This window comes from Folsomia candida, unplaced genomic scaffold, assembly GCF_002217175.1.
Source record: "Folsomia candida strain VU population unplaced genomic scaffold, ASM221717v1 Fcan01_Sc001, whole genome shotgun sequence".
Lineage (NCBI taxonomy): Eukaryota > Metazoa > Arthropoda > Collembola > Entomobryomorpha > Isotomidae > Folsomia > Folsomia candida.
Genome location: NW_019091193.1, coordinates 6,423,222 through 6,438,370, shown reverse-complemented (window position 1 = coordinate 6,438,370; position 15,149 = coordinate 6,423,222). Strand labels below are relative to the sequence as shown.

Genomic DNA, 15,149 nt, shown 5'->3' with positions numbered 1-15,149 from the left:
TACATTGCATACTATAAAATACAAAAACTCTGCGTGACATCTACTCTGCTAAGTAAACTTTTTCATGACAACCTACCCCATTTTGTGTAATGATGTGCAAACACAATAGAAAAAGAGGACAAAAAATTGGACACTCTGTTAGTCTACCTTTGTTTGATTATTATTGATGTAAAAATTACTCCTGCTAAATTACCCCCACCTGCCAGACTGCCTACCAAGTCGGAAATCTCCATAGCAACTAAAACCCCCACCGCATGCACCCACCACGCCACCACCTCTGCTAAGGCATTCTCACCGCACAAAAGAGCAAACTTCAACCCCGCTTTGATGTCAAATTGACCTCTTCTCACGTTCGAAATTCGTGACTTTCTCCCAAATCCAACTTTCACCTCGACTGAAATCTACAAATCCCACTCACTCAAATATTGACACTCTTCACCGCAAAATTATTCAGGTGCGACTAACCGAGATTTAGTAACGCTCCGATGATTTTTTTATTATTTTAAATCACCATGACAACCCCCGCCTACGAGTCTGGCCGGATTTCGGGATGAATTTCTGTGAGAATTTTGTGATGCGAAAAAGGTGTCAGAGTTCCCTTGGGAAAATTGTGATGATGATGATGAGAAGACGAGTTAACGTGGAGAGAATTTCAATTTCGTCTCCATGGAGACTTGCATATTCTTCGCGGAGAGACGATAAGGTTATTGTGAAAATGGTGGCAATTTTGTTCCGAGGGGGTGGTCCCCATCCTCTTTTGGGCGGAGTAGGACTCCCCATCCTCATACATATGTATGTATCCTGTACCGTACCTTTTCACCTACCAGTTTAATGGCTGGGTAACTTTGAGGCTTCCCTGCTAAGTAAAACCCACTTGATGGACACTTCCGCTCTTGTTCCAGCTTGCTCCAGCTTTGGTCCAATTAGGCTAGTTTTCCGGTTTGAATGTATGTGCAACCAGCAATTCTGCTCTCTCAATGGAAAAAGTTTCCCGCAAAGTTTATTCAATTAGTGGCATGTCATGGTGAACATACTTACTAAATCGGTTGTCATGGTAATCTTTTTTGTTAGATTGGTTACATAAATTTTGTATCGCGTAGAGTTTCCCTAGCAACAAGAAATTTATTGCATACAATGTACGAGAACAAAAACACAACCTTTCAGTTTTGCAACAAACTTTCCCCTCTGGCTAAAACATAACCCACTTTTCCTCCTCGGAAATGTAACAAAGTTTATCCACCACGTACATATTCTGTAGAAATCTCTCTCTCTTCTTTAACTCTGCTACTTGTCTCTCATCCCGAATTACGCAATAAATGGATTCGGACGGAACGCGGCCTCTGCACATTTGCATCTTAATTGGATCAATTATTGAAATGATTCCTCCACTGGGGGTTGTTTCGGGTCAGTTTGTTTCCATGGGAACGAAGTGATTATGAGTATGCAAATTTTTTAATAATCTCCCCCAGATTAGACCGTCGTCCTGCGGAGAGAGTGGAGAGAGTGAGATGAGCGAAAGTTGAAATAAATTGAAATCCACGTTCTCCCCAGTGACGACAAACTCTCAAGATCACATACCGGAAGAATAAAAATAAATAAGGAGGTAGAAATCACACATCATGTTTTTCTCTCTTCATCCATAGAGACCCCAACAAAAGAAATCAATTCAACGACACACAAAAGAAAAGGAGGAGGAAATAAAGAAAGGAAGAAGAAGAGAGAAAAAAAGTCATTACTTTTGATTGTCAGATTGTGTGATTGAACGTGTGGGAGGCTTTCTGAGCAATTAGTTTTTGGTTGGGCGGTGGGTTATGCCTTCCTTTTCTTCTTCTCATGGGGGGCAGCAAGTTGGGGGATTATTCGTCTTCTTCCCATCCCAATCTTTAAAAAAAAAGAATGATCTTTTTCTCCGCAGTCGTCATGGACACGAGGAAATCTCCTTCTTCTGTCCCATTTCCTTTCTTTTTCTCTTCCATTGACCAAATCACATTTTGTGGGACTAAATTGGAAAAGAAATTCGATTTTTGTTTCAACGAGGCTCCAATTTGGGCAATTTAGCCCTTGGTCTAACAAACTGGTCAATTTACGCGTTGCTGTGGAGATTGATCTTTAAAATAAGCAAATCCTCCTAAAAGATTCTGCAAAACAAGTGCGCCTCCCTCTCCTCGCTCTTAAGAAGAATATCCTGGTTTCTATGGGGATAAAAGAAAACAAGACGCTTTTTCTCCTTCACTCAACACTCCATCCATATCCAATCGAGTACCATTTTCTTGACCCCTTGCCAATATTTTTGTAGCCTTGGAGCTATTTATTTTTGTTGGGAAGAATAATAATAAATAAATTACGGGTAAGGTTGCCATAGCAACTTTGTGATTTCTGGAGTGAATGCGAAGTGAAAGTGAGTGAGGCAGTCACCCGTGACACTACACGGAGCTAGGGAGGAAGGCAGCAGAGTCTAGAATTTCGAGTTATTATACACCAAGAAATCGTGTGGTTTGGCGAGATAGCTGCGCGTATTATACCACAGAAGAAGAAGCAAAGACCCAGTAGACCTATGTAATGGCCTGAGCTTGCATTTCTCTGCATGCATATATTTCCTTTGTGTGTGGGATGTATGTGTTTCGTATATTGGAATATTTTGAATTCCCTGTTTTCACTACCTAAGAAAAACAATAATCTGGCAAAAACCTGAAATTTCCACCTCCCATTTAACTACTTACTTCTTCCACGTACTCCTCCTCCTCCCCCTCATAAACATAAAACGCACCCCAATTTAGTCCTTCATTCCCCTGTTAAAAATCAGTAGTAAAAGTTCTCCTAAAATTCGCACACTTTTCCTCTACTTTCCTCTGCTTTCTCCACAGCAGAAGAAGAACATGAGACGACACACATACGGCCGTAGACTCTCTCTGACTCTCTCTCCAATCGATATCATTCTCTCCTCTCGTCTCTTTTCCTCTCTTCTCTTTTATACGAGCAGAATCACGAGCCCACTTAAACACAAGCGATCCCTTGTAAATTGTCAATTCTGCCAGGATATGTCTACGCTTACAGGAAATTTTAGAGTTACTTTACCCTTTTATTCTTCCTGGCGAAAATATACTGCACTGACGAAAAAATATACATATGTTTCTCTCTCCTGCCCATTCTTTCCTGCTTAACGGGAGGAAGCACCCCGACAATTAATTACCGTTACGATAGCAACCAATAAAAAATAATATGATAGCATGTCTACTCGGATTATGGTAACTTCGAAACCCGGTGCAGAGTGTGTAAAAAAGGAACGGATATAAAAGAAAATGAGATAAATGTTCGGCTTTACTGAGCGGAGCAGATTGTGTGCGTTCCGTGTGAGCGGATTAAGGTGGGATTTTTTATTCTTCCAACAAATTTTGTCACAGAAAAAGAGAGAGAGAGAAAGAAAGGTAAGTAAAAGGTGTGCAATTAAGTAAGGGAGTCGAAGGTTTAGGGAAATTCTCTATTTTTTTAGGAAATCCCTGGTTTTTGAGGGAAAAAAATAAAATAAAAAATCTCCAAGGTTACCACGCCCAGAAGAGAAAAGGGCCCATAAAACACACTCCACCTACGTGAAATCCCTGCACTGCAGTATCATCAAATCGTGGTGACTTTGAGTATAAAAAATCACGTGAAAATGACCCTCTTCTAGGTTAATGTGTTTTTAGTTTTATGCGGATGAAAGAAGAAAAAGTCAAGTTATATGTAAGAGAGATCGGCTACATGTGGTAAAGTCGTTGCTATGACGGCGAGACTAATTTTCTCGATTAACAGCAAAGTTGGAAAATAATTGAGCCAATTTTCACTCCAGGGTCTCCCACTTTGTGTTTTCGTGTTTTCCTTCTGAGGTTAAAGATCAATCAATTTGCGTCATAAATAATTGAGTCGTTGTTCTAATTGAACAATTATTTATATATTGTGCCCCACTCTTGACGCGTAGAAGATAGATACATACGTGTGGCCTATACGAAGGGAATAAATAAATAAAAGAAATCGATTTGCTACGAAATACAAATAGTTTTCCAACCACAAAGTGGTGATTGAAACTTTTTCGCACTAGTTTTTTCCACTATAAAAAGTTTTTATGTTCCCGTGGAGATTTGTTTAACAGAAGTTTTATGTAAAAAAAGTTGCGTTTTTATACATTTTTTTTCGAAACCATGGAAACCGCGTGAATCTCTACAACTGTCAGAAATGAGTAACCCAGACATCTATCACCTCCACGATAATGGACTGTACCCAGTGACCAAACGGAATGATTTATTGTTAAAAGATCTACAAAAATAATGCGGTTGTCAAGTGGACAGAGATTTATTTTAAGGGAAAGTACAAAGGAAATGGCGACGAGGTCTTTCTCAAGAAAAAAGCAGCTACTTAACTTGTGTAACTAGTAGGTCCTCACCTCTACATACGTAATTCTGTTTTTGTAAAACAAAACTCCATTAAAAAATCACCATGAAAACTGAAAATTAACCTTGCAAATTCTTTTTTAAAGGGAGAGAGAAACTTGTCAGCTTAGCGATTAAATATTCATCGTGTTCCCTTGTCATAAAAATTCATTGGATTTTACGACTTGATTGGATTCTTAAAAAGCGGGACAAAAAATGTCATTAAAATTCACAACCTGACTTTTCTACCGGGAAGGAAAGAGAGACTTAATTTGTACTTTAATTTGTTAGATTTCCATGGAAATGGAAAATCTGTGTGTGACACTAAAAATGACAGCTTCAGCACAACTGTTGCACTCCGTTCCGTGAGAGAGGGAGAGAAAGAGAGAACTTTTGAATAATTCATATTTTAGGATTGAGTGAAAGTAAGTACAAGGAGAAACGTGGGACGAGAAAGATTGGTCCTTCGTCGTCAAGGTGACAGTTTCCTCTTGTTTTAATACAAACCCCGGTGTACCATTCTTTTTACAAAACAAACTTTCTTAACTGGAAAATTTGTTGTCATGTGGAAAAATTTGTAGACGGAAAAAAATAAACTTTTTAAATAAAAGTTTTGCGAATTAATTCCAGTTTTTTCCTGATAAGATAACGACACAAGAACTCGATTTATCTCCATGACAACGATATTAAGAGGAGGAGGAGGCGGAGGTGAAGTGAAGTGAAGTGAAGAGGAGTAGTCTGCATTTGACGGATTTGCCATACTTTTGTCTACGTACGTACGTAACGTACATACGTTTTGGTGAAAGTGAGTACGTAGAGTCAGATGAGAGAGAAAGTTGTCAAGTTTTTTGAGAGAAAGTAAGTCTGACAGAGTTTCATTAGTTTGTTGAATGAAATTCGTGACTAATCAGTAGGCCATTTGTTTCTAAAATGTTCAAATAGGGGGCTTATATTGGAAATACATAGGCCCTTGTCATAGGGATTTGAGCATTTACTATGTAAATATTGGTTAGACTTACTTAGCTATATGCCAGTCGTCATGGCAACTTGAACCCCCACATGCATATAACTAACAAGTTTCCAATATATTTACCAAACTTTCAAGTGCTCACTTGTCCATCTCTCTAGTTCTCTATTTCTCTACCACCCGACCCCCTCTCGCCCCATCTCAAAGTTTGGTTGAGCAGTCCGAGCTATTTCCACTCACGAAATCATTCAAAGAGAAAGAGCACTTTGTTCGGACAAAAGGCAAATATCAACAGGATAGAGACAGTCAAAGTCAACAATAACAAAGGGATTACTTGAGAAATTCCCTTATCATCATCGCTCGATGTTATCTTACTTGTCTCACTCTTCGAGCCCGGTCATCTTTTTCCTGGGATAAAGTAGTATAAATTGGAAATATGAGAAATGCTCGAGATTGAGAGTGAGAAATTGCGACGTTTTTAACAAATACGACGGTAGTATCATTAAAGTGACGCCCAGTCAAAAGTTACATAAGTATTTGTAAGTGGATAAGGAAACCACTGATCCACTTGACATCGACGACATGAAATCCGCATTAATCACACCCCCACTTCCCTTTTATACCTCCCACACTCTACTTACTCTCTTTAAATAACCCTCTTTACAAAATTTGTATGGCCCTCGAGCAAAACTAACCATTAGTGTATGAATGATACTTAACTTTATGAAATAGTATCCTCTTTCAACACGACGCTTAGTCACTTGGCCCATTTCCGATTAAAAAAATGGCATTAAAATATTGCGACGACGAAAATAAGTCGGCGCAAAATATTTCGGCCTTGGACGTCCTCTTGTAATCCCCTTCCTTCCCCATCAAGCTACATACATACATATTCCAGCGCTACATAATCTACGACACGTGCTGTCACTCAATCATAATTAGTTCCTCCTGTTAACCATATACCGACCGATACATAAGCTAGATTAATTAGACTTCATCGCATTATTTCATCATTAGAAAACTGGATGGACAGAATAATCTCATCTCATCTCATCGGAGGGAGCTTAATTTGTAAAAGCGAATTAATTTTCCAATTACGTATTGATGCGTTACACAATTTCACCCAATGACTAGATCTCATAGGAATAATATTTTTTCCCTTGCCAAAAAATACCAATATTACTTTTATCCTTCTGTATAGAGCAGAAAATAATCAATATCCCAATATTTGAACGCATCATGATGCCAAGAATTTGAGTGACATTTCTCTCATATTAAAGAACGACGAAGAACGACAACGGTCCAAAGGATCCAAAAAAAGTCGTCCACGGGACACAAAAAGGTGAATCAATTCAATCTCTCTCTCACTCTCCATCAAACGACCGCAGTGCAGATACTCATTACTTCCCGCGACCCGTTGTCATGACGACAAACTTGTCGTACGTTTCTGAAAGAAATTAATAACAGTGTGCTACCCCATGTTTCCCTATCTCGGCTAAATCATGTATCCCCGTGAGACTAGAGAACTCTTTGTTCATTTTCATTCAGTCTGTGTTTCCCTCTCTTCCCTTTTGTACGGCAGTGTCCACAGAGACAATTAATTATGTCGAGACATTTGTTGTTGTGTAATAAATCTCATTCTGCGAGATAATTTATCGAGTTATTGAAATCGAATTTTCTCCCCTTGCCCCGGAAATGGGAAGAGAGAGAGAGAGAGAGGAGTAAATGGATACATACATAACTGGGACAGCTTTCACCACCACTGACTGCAATACCTTTCCTCTTCCTGACCCAGAAGCCTATGCTGAAAACATACATACCAATGGATCGATTACTCTGTCTCAACTTTCTCACCAAAAGTTTTTTTTTCTTACTTTACTCACGACCCACTCAACCTGATCTACACTTCCTCACACTAACTCCCATAACATTCACACCTCCACACACACAACATAAACGTTGCATGACAACACTCAATAAAAATCGATTCCCATCAATTTGTCAGGAGAAATAAATGCAACAGTTTTTTTACACATATTTGTTTGTTTTTTGTAACTAAAGAAACTTAAATTTTATTGCATACATTTTTTGTAACACTTTCACACAACAACCAGCCATGCGGAAGTATAGGGCTCAACTATTCGTATGGCGTGTTGTCGTTAAGGTTATTTTTTTGTAGTTTTTTGTTTGCATGAAGAGAAATGTACACCTGTAAAGAGAAAAAGATAAAAAATATGTATTAGTTTTCATCCCTGGGAAATTTTGGCTGTCATGGAAACTATTTTCTTTTAAGGGATTATATACATGGCGTCTTTCTCTCTCTCTCCTTGAATATTTTGAGATACTTGATCTCTCTACATCTTTACTGCTGGCTGATCCCTATATAACACAGTTTCCATGGAGATAATGTAATCCACTTTGGGAAGAGGGATCTTTTCGGGATCATGAGAAAGTGGAAAGTTCGATAGATGAGCTAGATTTCCCAAGTGGCCACTTTTTTGAGGTAAGGGTTTTTTTGTGGTGATTAAAATTGTGGTGTGTTGAAACTTTTTTTAGCCTTGGTATCTATGGCAACTTTTATAAACTTGGGGAAAATTGACTTACCCCGAATCAAAAAAATCAGAGAGAGAGTCCAAAGAAATCAGAGAATGACTTCCTTCTCGATGTCTTCTCCGTTCCCGTGAAAGTCCACGATTTCCTCATTAAAGACTTTCTCCCTCTTGAAGCTGAATCGATGGTGTAACCCGCTCCGGTCACTTACCGCACCAGCACCACACTCACAGTTGAAATTTTTACCGCACGAATTTCCCACGGAAAGAGTCAAGTAATCGTCCGTTTGCGTCGTTTGGTTGGAGACGGGGTGAATTTGAATTTTCTGTTTGGCCGATGGTGTCGGAGTGGGTGTGATTGTTATGGTGATGGGTTCTGTCAAATTTTATTACGAATTCTGTCAGACTGTCAGTTAAAAAAAATAATCTCAACTCACCCTCCATAGATGTCCAATTATCAACCACGACAAGTTTGTCCAGTCCGTTAACATTTTTCCCCACTAAATCGTCCCCCTTGATCCCACCCATTTCCAATTTTACTTGGCCCGTCGCCATAGAGACGTTTGCATGTCTTTGACTCGGCGCCATCATAGATTGCCGGATATTTCGTTCGGGATGGAAAATTATGATGTACAGTTTAGGACCAAAGAGACACACCAGCATGACATAGGCGGACAGAGAGATGGCAATGGTCATGGAAAATATGCGCAAGGAAACCTATTGCAAAATAGGTAAGTACTTATGCAATCATAAAAATCAAAAAGAATAATTACTAACAAATTGTCTCACCTGCAACCCGGTCGACCAATAAATCGGGACGAATGCGAGCCAGATGATACAAGTTGTATACATGGTAAATCCGATGCCTATATATTAATAACAGTAATATTTATAATAATAATTACATCAATTTTAATGATTAACCTACATTTCGACTCGTTAAAGTCTCCGGGTATCTTCCTGGTCAATACAGCATACACGGTACAAGTACCGATGATCATTAGTGGATAGAAAAACGCCACAATGTAAGAATGGTTGATATAGGCTGAGCAGATGAGGAAGTTGTCGGCCCGTGTCGGATAAAAGTAGGTGGCGAGGGGACGGTCAATTAATAACCACATTGTAGTTATAAACATCTATATATACATAAAAACCTACTCATTTACAACTGTTACCATCGTTACGCAAGTCGAGTCACGAACCTGCCCTGTACAAATAACACCACAAATCACCAACTGGCTTTTCGGACTGATAAAACTGGGTCTCTTAGCCGATTTCCTTCCTGCTTGGAAAATTCGGGCTATCCTATTAGTCTTTGTCAAGAGGGCGGCGTACACAACCGTGAAAATAAACCCGGTCAGGAATAGTTGCACTCCACAAAGCCAAGATTTCGGTCTGCAAAAATACAAGCGGATAAATCATTGTCATAACCAATTTTTATTAAAGATTTAATAAATATTGTATTACGCAACTCTTCTAGCCAAACAAAACCTTACCGAATGACAAAGAGAAAAGTTAATCCAAAACATCCCAACAATCCAGCCAGCAAAACATAGCTCAATTCTCGAGACGACGCCCGGACGACGGGCGTATCATTATGGGCAATGAAAATAAATGTGATTGTGACCGTAATTATTATACCGATTAGTGAAAACGACATGGAGAAAATGGCTGATGGGCTGAAACAATTAATTCAATTATTTTTATTTTTGGCAATGAAATACACAAGTTTTTCCAACTTACTCTCCAGGTTTTAGATATTTTTCTTCAATCTGGACACAAATTGTGTGATCTTCATTTGGCAGAGTTCCCATTGGACATTCGTAACATTCAGATTCGTCGGTACGATCAACAATCTGCGGAAATGTGCAATTCTCCATTTATATTTTATTTTTTCGTTTCCGATAAAAAAACTCTTACATAATAATTCAAACACTTGATACAGCTCCAACAACACTTGTCGCCACCAAAGTATTGCTTCGCCTCGCCTCTTTGACAATGCTCTGAACACACGGAAACCGGTGGTGTTGATGTATTTGAAGGAAACCAGATCTCTATAAATTATTAGGATAATTATTTAAGCCATATTTTACTTTATATGGCTTTGAAAGTAATACATATTAAAAATGCATGTTACCGCTCATGTTTAAAGTTAGTAATCCCTCATTATAATCTCCGACTCTAATCCATTTATAATTGTTTGGGCCCTTGCGACGAAAATGGATTATATTATAGCGTGCCGGACCATCTTGGAATTCATCAAAGTGAAACGAATCTCCAGATAATCCTATTCTCATGGAAATTTCGAAAGGGTAATGTGAGATTTTCTTAATTAAAATAAATTCCACCCCGAGTAAATTAACTCCTCACCATCAAATTCCACTTTCCTTAAATAATTCAACAACTCGGTCCCATCCACTGGAATCATTCTCGAGCAGAGTCCATACGTTCCATTGCATAAATTTCGATGCATGTCGCTACAGGATTTAAAATCAATTTCTATGCTAAACTATGCCCGAGTATTTTATCCACTTACCGAAAAGCGTACGCGAAGCTCATCACTGCATCAGACACATATTGCAATTGATCCTCAAATGCCATCGAAACGTCCAATTTCTCATCCCCGGTGCACCAACGGTCATAATTCTGGTTGTACGGGGTTCGAGAGGAGTTGGGATACTTGCAGGAAAAGTGATGTTCCCAGAATTCTATGGGAGGAAGAAAGTACAAGATAGATCCCTTTTTAAGTTTGGCAATTAAATTAAGTACCCCATTTCTTTACCGAGCAATTAAACATTTAATTAAGGACTGGGTTAATGCATTTAACTCACCTATAAACCAAGGATTTCTCAGATTCGTTTTAGGGCTCAAATTTAAGAAATATTCTTTAAATCCTTTAACATTTTCGGCTCTGGGTTGAACCGATAGCGTTCCCTCGACGACGGCTTCATTTCCGTTTGAAACTAATGTTCTCGCTGACCACCCATCGGATCCGATCCAGGAGAAATTTCCTGTAGCGTTTCTCCTACCTACGGCTGCCATGAGACCTTTTAAATATTTTTAAAGGTTTATGAGCATTTCAAGTATTTACAAAGAGCACGAAGGCAAATTATTTCACAAATCTCTTGAAAATGAGTCTTACCTTTCACTTCTTGATCTGACCCGTACACTATTACTCCTAATTTTGTTATTTATAGAAATAAAAAAAAATTGATTTTCGTGACTTTTAGAATATAAGGCTAATTTTTAATCATCTGGAAAAAATTTATTTTTAACCTTTAGCTTGTCCAGTGAGAAGTAATTTATCTACGATGCGCTCATAAATAATTTCCTCTGCAACGCCCGAATCCTTGACGAGGAGAATTTTTAAAATTAATCATTAATAGTTATTATTTTAGGGGTCGAGTGAAAAGGTTTTTCTTACCTTGACGAGTTTCTCTTTCGTCGCGATGCAAATATTGTTCTAACATTTGATAGATTTAATTAGATTCTGTTCAACTAAATTTTATTTAAGCATTGCATTTAATCGAAAAGTTATCTAACCTCTGGCAATAACTTTTCCAATTCTTCGAAAGCCTATTTTTTAAATTGCATAAATATTTTTAAAATTTAATTTCCAACTTTTTTCTCTCCTTATCATGTCTCAAATCATACCTTGATACCATAAGTACTCTCTTCATAAATGATGGAAACGTACGTCCAACCAAACGTTTTAATCAGCTCGACCATAACTTTCACTTGGTTCTTATCGGATGGAATTGTCCTCGAAAAGTATTCAAACCTTTGTTTGTTTGACAATTCTGGCGACGTGGAGAAGAAGGAGATCTGTGTGTTATTTTAACAAAATGAGAAGGAGGTGTGGCCTTGCATAACGTGATTTACTTTATTATTATCGCACTCTTTTTATTATTCTCATGCTAACCTGCGGAATTCTAAAAAGTCGCAATAAATTCGCAACTTGGATGGATGTCACACTTGAGGGTGCGGCCACCACGCCCGCAATCACGTTGTGCTTCTGGTGGGCGGAGGAGTCCGCAGAAGCGCAGGTGGATGAGTCGATTATGGATGAATCAATGTTGGAGATGGATCCTAATAATTGGATATGCAAATTTTGTAGCATTGTTGCCATTTTAATCCCTCTCTGCATATTTTCATAATCCGCATAATAAGTAAGAAAACGCTCTCATAATTTCCATATCTGTCAAGAAACCCCTGTTGCTTTGGTTTGCATGAAATGGATCGATTTTCCACTCAAGAACTTTGCCTTTCTGAATTTTTAATGAGCCCAAAAAGTGGGGCATATTTAGAATACCAAGACTTTCTTAAGAAGTTTAAATTTATTTATGCCCTACTCATGGAGAAAGTATTCACTCGCGTGACAAATATTTGTCATCATATATCGTTGACATGGAAACGGTCAAATTTATGGGAAAGTTTGACAAGTACAAATTTCTGGTAGACACGAGGAGGCAAGTAAGTAAATAAAAAAGTTGGTTGAGTTACCTTTGATAAAGTCGACCGCCTGTTCGAGTCCTGTTGACAAATAAATGGGTATGCTCTTTGTACTACTTATGAAATCAATTTATCCCAAATTTCGCAACTTCTTTTCTACTTTAAAGCCTTGAATTGTGTTCATCAAAAAAGTAACACAATTCCATTTTGCCACAGCTTACCATAAGTATCTTTGTCACAATCGTCCAAAATATGAGCTCCAAGCTTAACTCCTGGGATGAAATCCGCTGTCCTGTTGTTTATCCAGTCAATGGTGTACAGCATGGTTTCCAAGGCTTGAATGCCGCCCTTAAGATTACCAAAAAAAAGCTTAATACCCGTTGCGAAATTTGCAGAAAAAAAGTTCTTATCCACACAAAAACTGAACCAAATCCTTACCTGCGGCATGACTGGCCCACAAATAATAGCGTCCTCTCTTTCATGCACCATCATCAATCCCCCCAACCAGATGTCCCCCTCAATAACACTCACACGCTTCAGTGGCCACGTCATGTTCAACTTCTTGGACAACTCGGAGATAATGCCGATGTTACTGCCAGTAAAATTCTGTCGGTTTCCATGCCGACGTGAGCGAAGGGCACGTTTCAATTTTAACTTGAGTATCAACTCTTCAATCGAATCGATCTGGTGGGTGGGGTGTTTATGGCGGAGGTGGTGGAGCAACGTGGCCGTGGGGGAGTGGTTGTTATTGTCCCTGCCGTGAGTATGATGTTGGAATGAGTTTGTCAGTCCAGATGTTGCCAGGAAGCGAAGTTTTGAAGGGTCCAGGTCGATATTTTGGTGTGGGGTGGGGTAGGTGTGGTCGTGGTGGGATGGATGGATCAGTGGGGGCAGGAGGAGGAATATGAGCAATTTCATCAGACAGAGCACAAGAGGGAATGGAGTACGGTCTGGAGAGGTCGGAGGGTCCGTGGTGACTGAGGAGGTGGAAGTGAAAGCTGAAGTGGATATATGGTTTTGGAAGAGAAAGTAGGGAAAAGTAGATGCGTAATGGTAAAGTGGGGTATGGTGAGAATTTCTTTTTTTCTTTGGAGAAAGTGGAGTGGAAAGAGGAGAATGTGTAGTTTTGGAAAGTGGAGTTGAAGAGCGAGAGAGAGAAAGTGAGCTTTCTCTCCGTGTGAGAGAAAGTCTGCACCCGAAGCAGTGCGAGTGTAGAGAAAAGTGAGCAATGCAGAGTTGCATCACGCCAGAAAACTGGTGAATGGGAACAGTGCGAAGCGAAGTTGGATGAAAATTGGACACGGTGACATCTGGAAGGCAGGTTTCAAAACTTTTAGAAATTTATGAGTTATATAAGTTGAGAAATTCTTACTCGGGAGAATGAAGCTGTATTGTATTCTCTGCTTCTTTTGAATTCCTGCGGACATATCTTCGATGTTTGTATGTATTGTGTAACTGCATTATACATATGTATGCTATCTTATTTGTAGTGGTAAACCGTCTCTTTTAAAATGTGGTGGCCAAAATCATTTTATTCATATGAAATTCTTGTTCAAGGCTCTCCTGGCTAGCTGAGAAGTCGACATGGAGGAAGGACGCTGCGAATTGACGATGCGGTTGTTAACAACAATAAGTCTTCTTCTAGTTTAATGAAAAAAAATTAAATTAAAAGTTTCCTTAAAAATTGTATAAAATAAATAATGCGTACTCACTAATTAGATGCTTCCGTCCGATTACGCAGTGGTCATGATCTCTGGGAGAAAGAAAAGAATTTGAAAATGTGAATGTGCAAAGAATGTGGAAAAAAGTTGATGTGGAATGTTTGACCTCTCAGGTTTCGCTGAGCTCTATTTTTGTGCTCCCGTCCCGTCACAGCATTGAGGCCCTTGTGTATGGTTCCCATACTTTCGTGTAAAGTTCAACTCTCCCTGCAAAACATTGTTTCATAATTACTACGCACTTAATAAACTCCTGCTGATCATAATTATTGGATAAGATACACATCTTTATCAACTTATCTTCATCGAGTGCAAAGTGAATTAAAATCTCAAATTCACAGAATGACAAAGGAGAAAAGTGAGACTGCGAAGGCTGGAGAAATCGTTGATTTAGAAAGAAACGATTGTGTGACAGTGGCGACGGCGACGACGACAATAGAAGATAGATATAACTTCTCAAAGCGACGAGGAAGATTATTTCGACCCATACGAGGCAATTTTCAACTCGCCGTCGTATCAAGAGGTCCCGTACGTAAGTATTTGGTCGCTCGCGCCTGACGATCCTCGCCAAATAATGGCATCAAAGTTCTACGAATTGTATGATGACGTCAGTTCGGGGGAAGAAAGTGATGTCGAAATAATTGAAGAGACTGGACCGTCGTGTCGAGAGGTCACGTACGAAAGTTGTTCGATACTCAATCAACTTCTCGAACACGGAAAATGAGCCTAAACTAACCGTCGAGAACACACTTTCCAAATAAAGGCTGTGTCGTGAAAAAGATACCGTTAAAACTATTTATTACTCAAAAACAATGTAATCATTCTCAATTCAAAACAATTTACAAATCGAAAAATTGGGAGCCCTTTCTTTCTTGCTTCCCTCACAAAGAACAACGATCAAGTAAGTGCGCACTTACACTCAAACCTCCCGGTACAGTACGCCATCTCATAACACACTGAATCTGAACAAAGTAAAAACATACACGCTATGATTATTCTATATGTAATCCTTCATCCTCCCACCTTCTTTTACTATCTACGAAGTTAGGGAAAAGAACTA

The 15,149-nt window shown here is 39.0% G+C and overlaps 1 protein-coding gene across 1 annotated transcript; it reads right to left on the bottom strand.

The window, feature by feature from the left end:
• Positions 1-7,546: 7,546 nt before the first annotated feature.
• LOC110850698 (metabotropic glutamate receptor 2) lies at positions 7,547-14,334 on the bottom strand. The gene is made up of 25 exons (XM_022098216.2): positions 14,199-14,334; positions 14,084-14,124; positions 13,744-14,012; positions 12,810-13,681; positions 12,593-12,719; positions 12,423-12,452; positions 11,842-12,008; positions 11,574-11,744; positions 11,463-11,495; positions 11,344-11,382; positions 11,196-11,268; positions 11,062-11,097; positions 10,751-10,966; positions 10,456-10,627; positions 10,290-10,396; positions 10,057-10,206; positions 9,840-9,973; positions 9,663-9,775; positions 9,416-9,598; positions 9,122-9,314; positions 8,848-9,055; positions 8,709-8,785; positions 8,357-8,636; positions 7,975-8,295; positions 7,547-7,579 (listed from the first exon to the last, which is right to left on the bottom strand). Exons 3-24 carry the CDS (start codon positions 13,796-13,798, stop codon positions 8,012-8,014), a joined length of 3,720 nt encoding a protein of 1,239 aa, XP_021953908.2. The 5' UTR covers positions 13,799-14,012; positions 14,084-14,124; positions 14,199-14,334; the 3' UTR covers positions 7,547-7,579; positions 7,975-8,011.
• Between the last annotated feature and the right edge of the window lie 815 nt (positions 14,335-15,149).

Excerpts from the sequence above, each read along its gene's own strand:
- LOC110850698 (XM_022098216.2), bottom strand. The coding sequence starts at position 13,798 with ATGTCCGCAGGAATTCAAAAGAAGCAGAGAATACAATACAGCTTCATT. Across the intron at positions 13,682-13,743 it reads ATACAGCTTCATTCTCCCGA|ATGTCACCGTGTCCAATTTT; the intron begins GTAAGAATTTCT and ends CCTGCCTTCCAG. Across the intron at positions 9,974-10,056 it reads ACTAACTTTAAACATGAGCG|AGATCTGGTTTCCTTCAAAT; the intron begins GTAACATGCATT and ends AATAATTTATAG.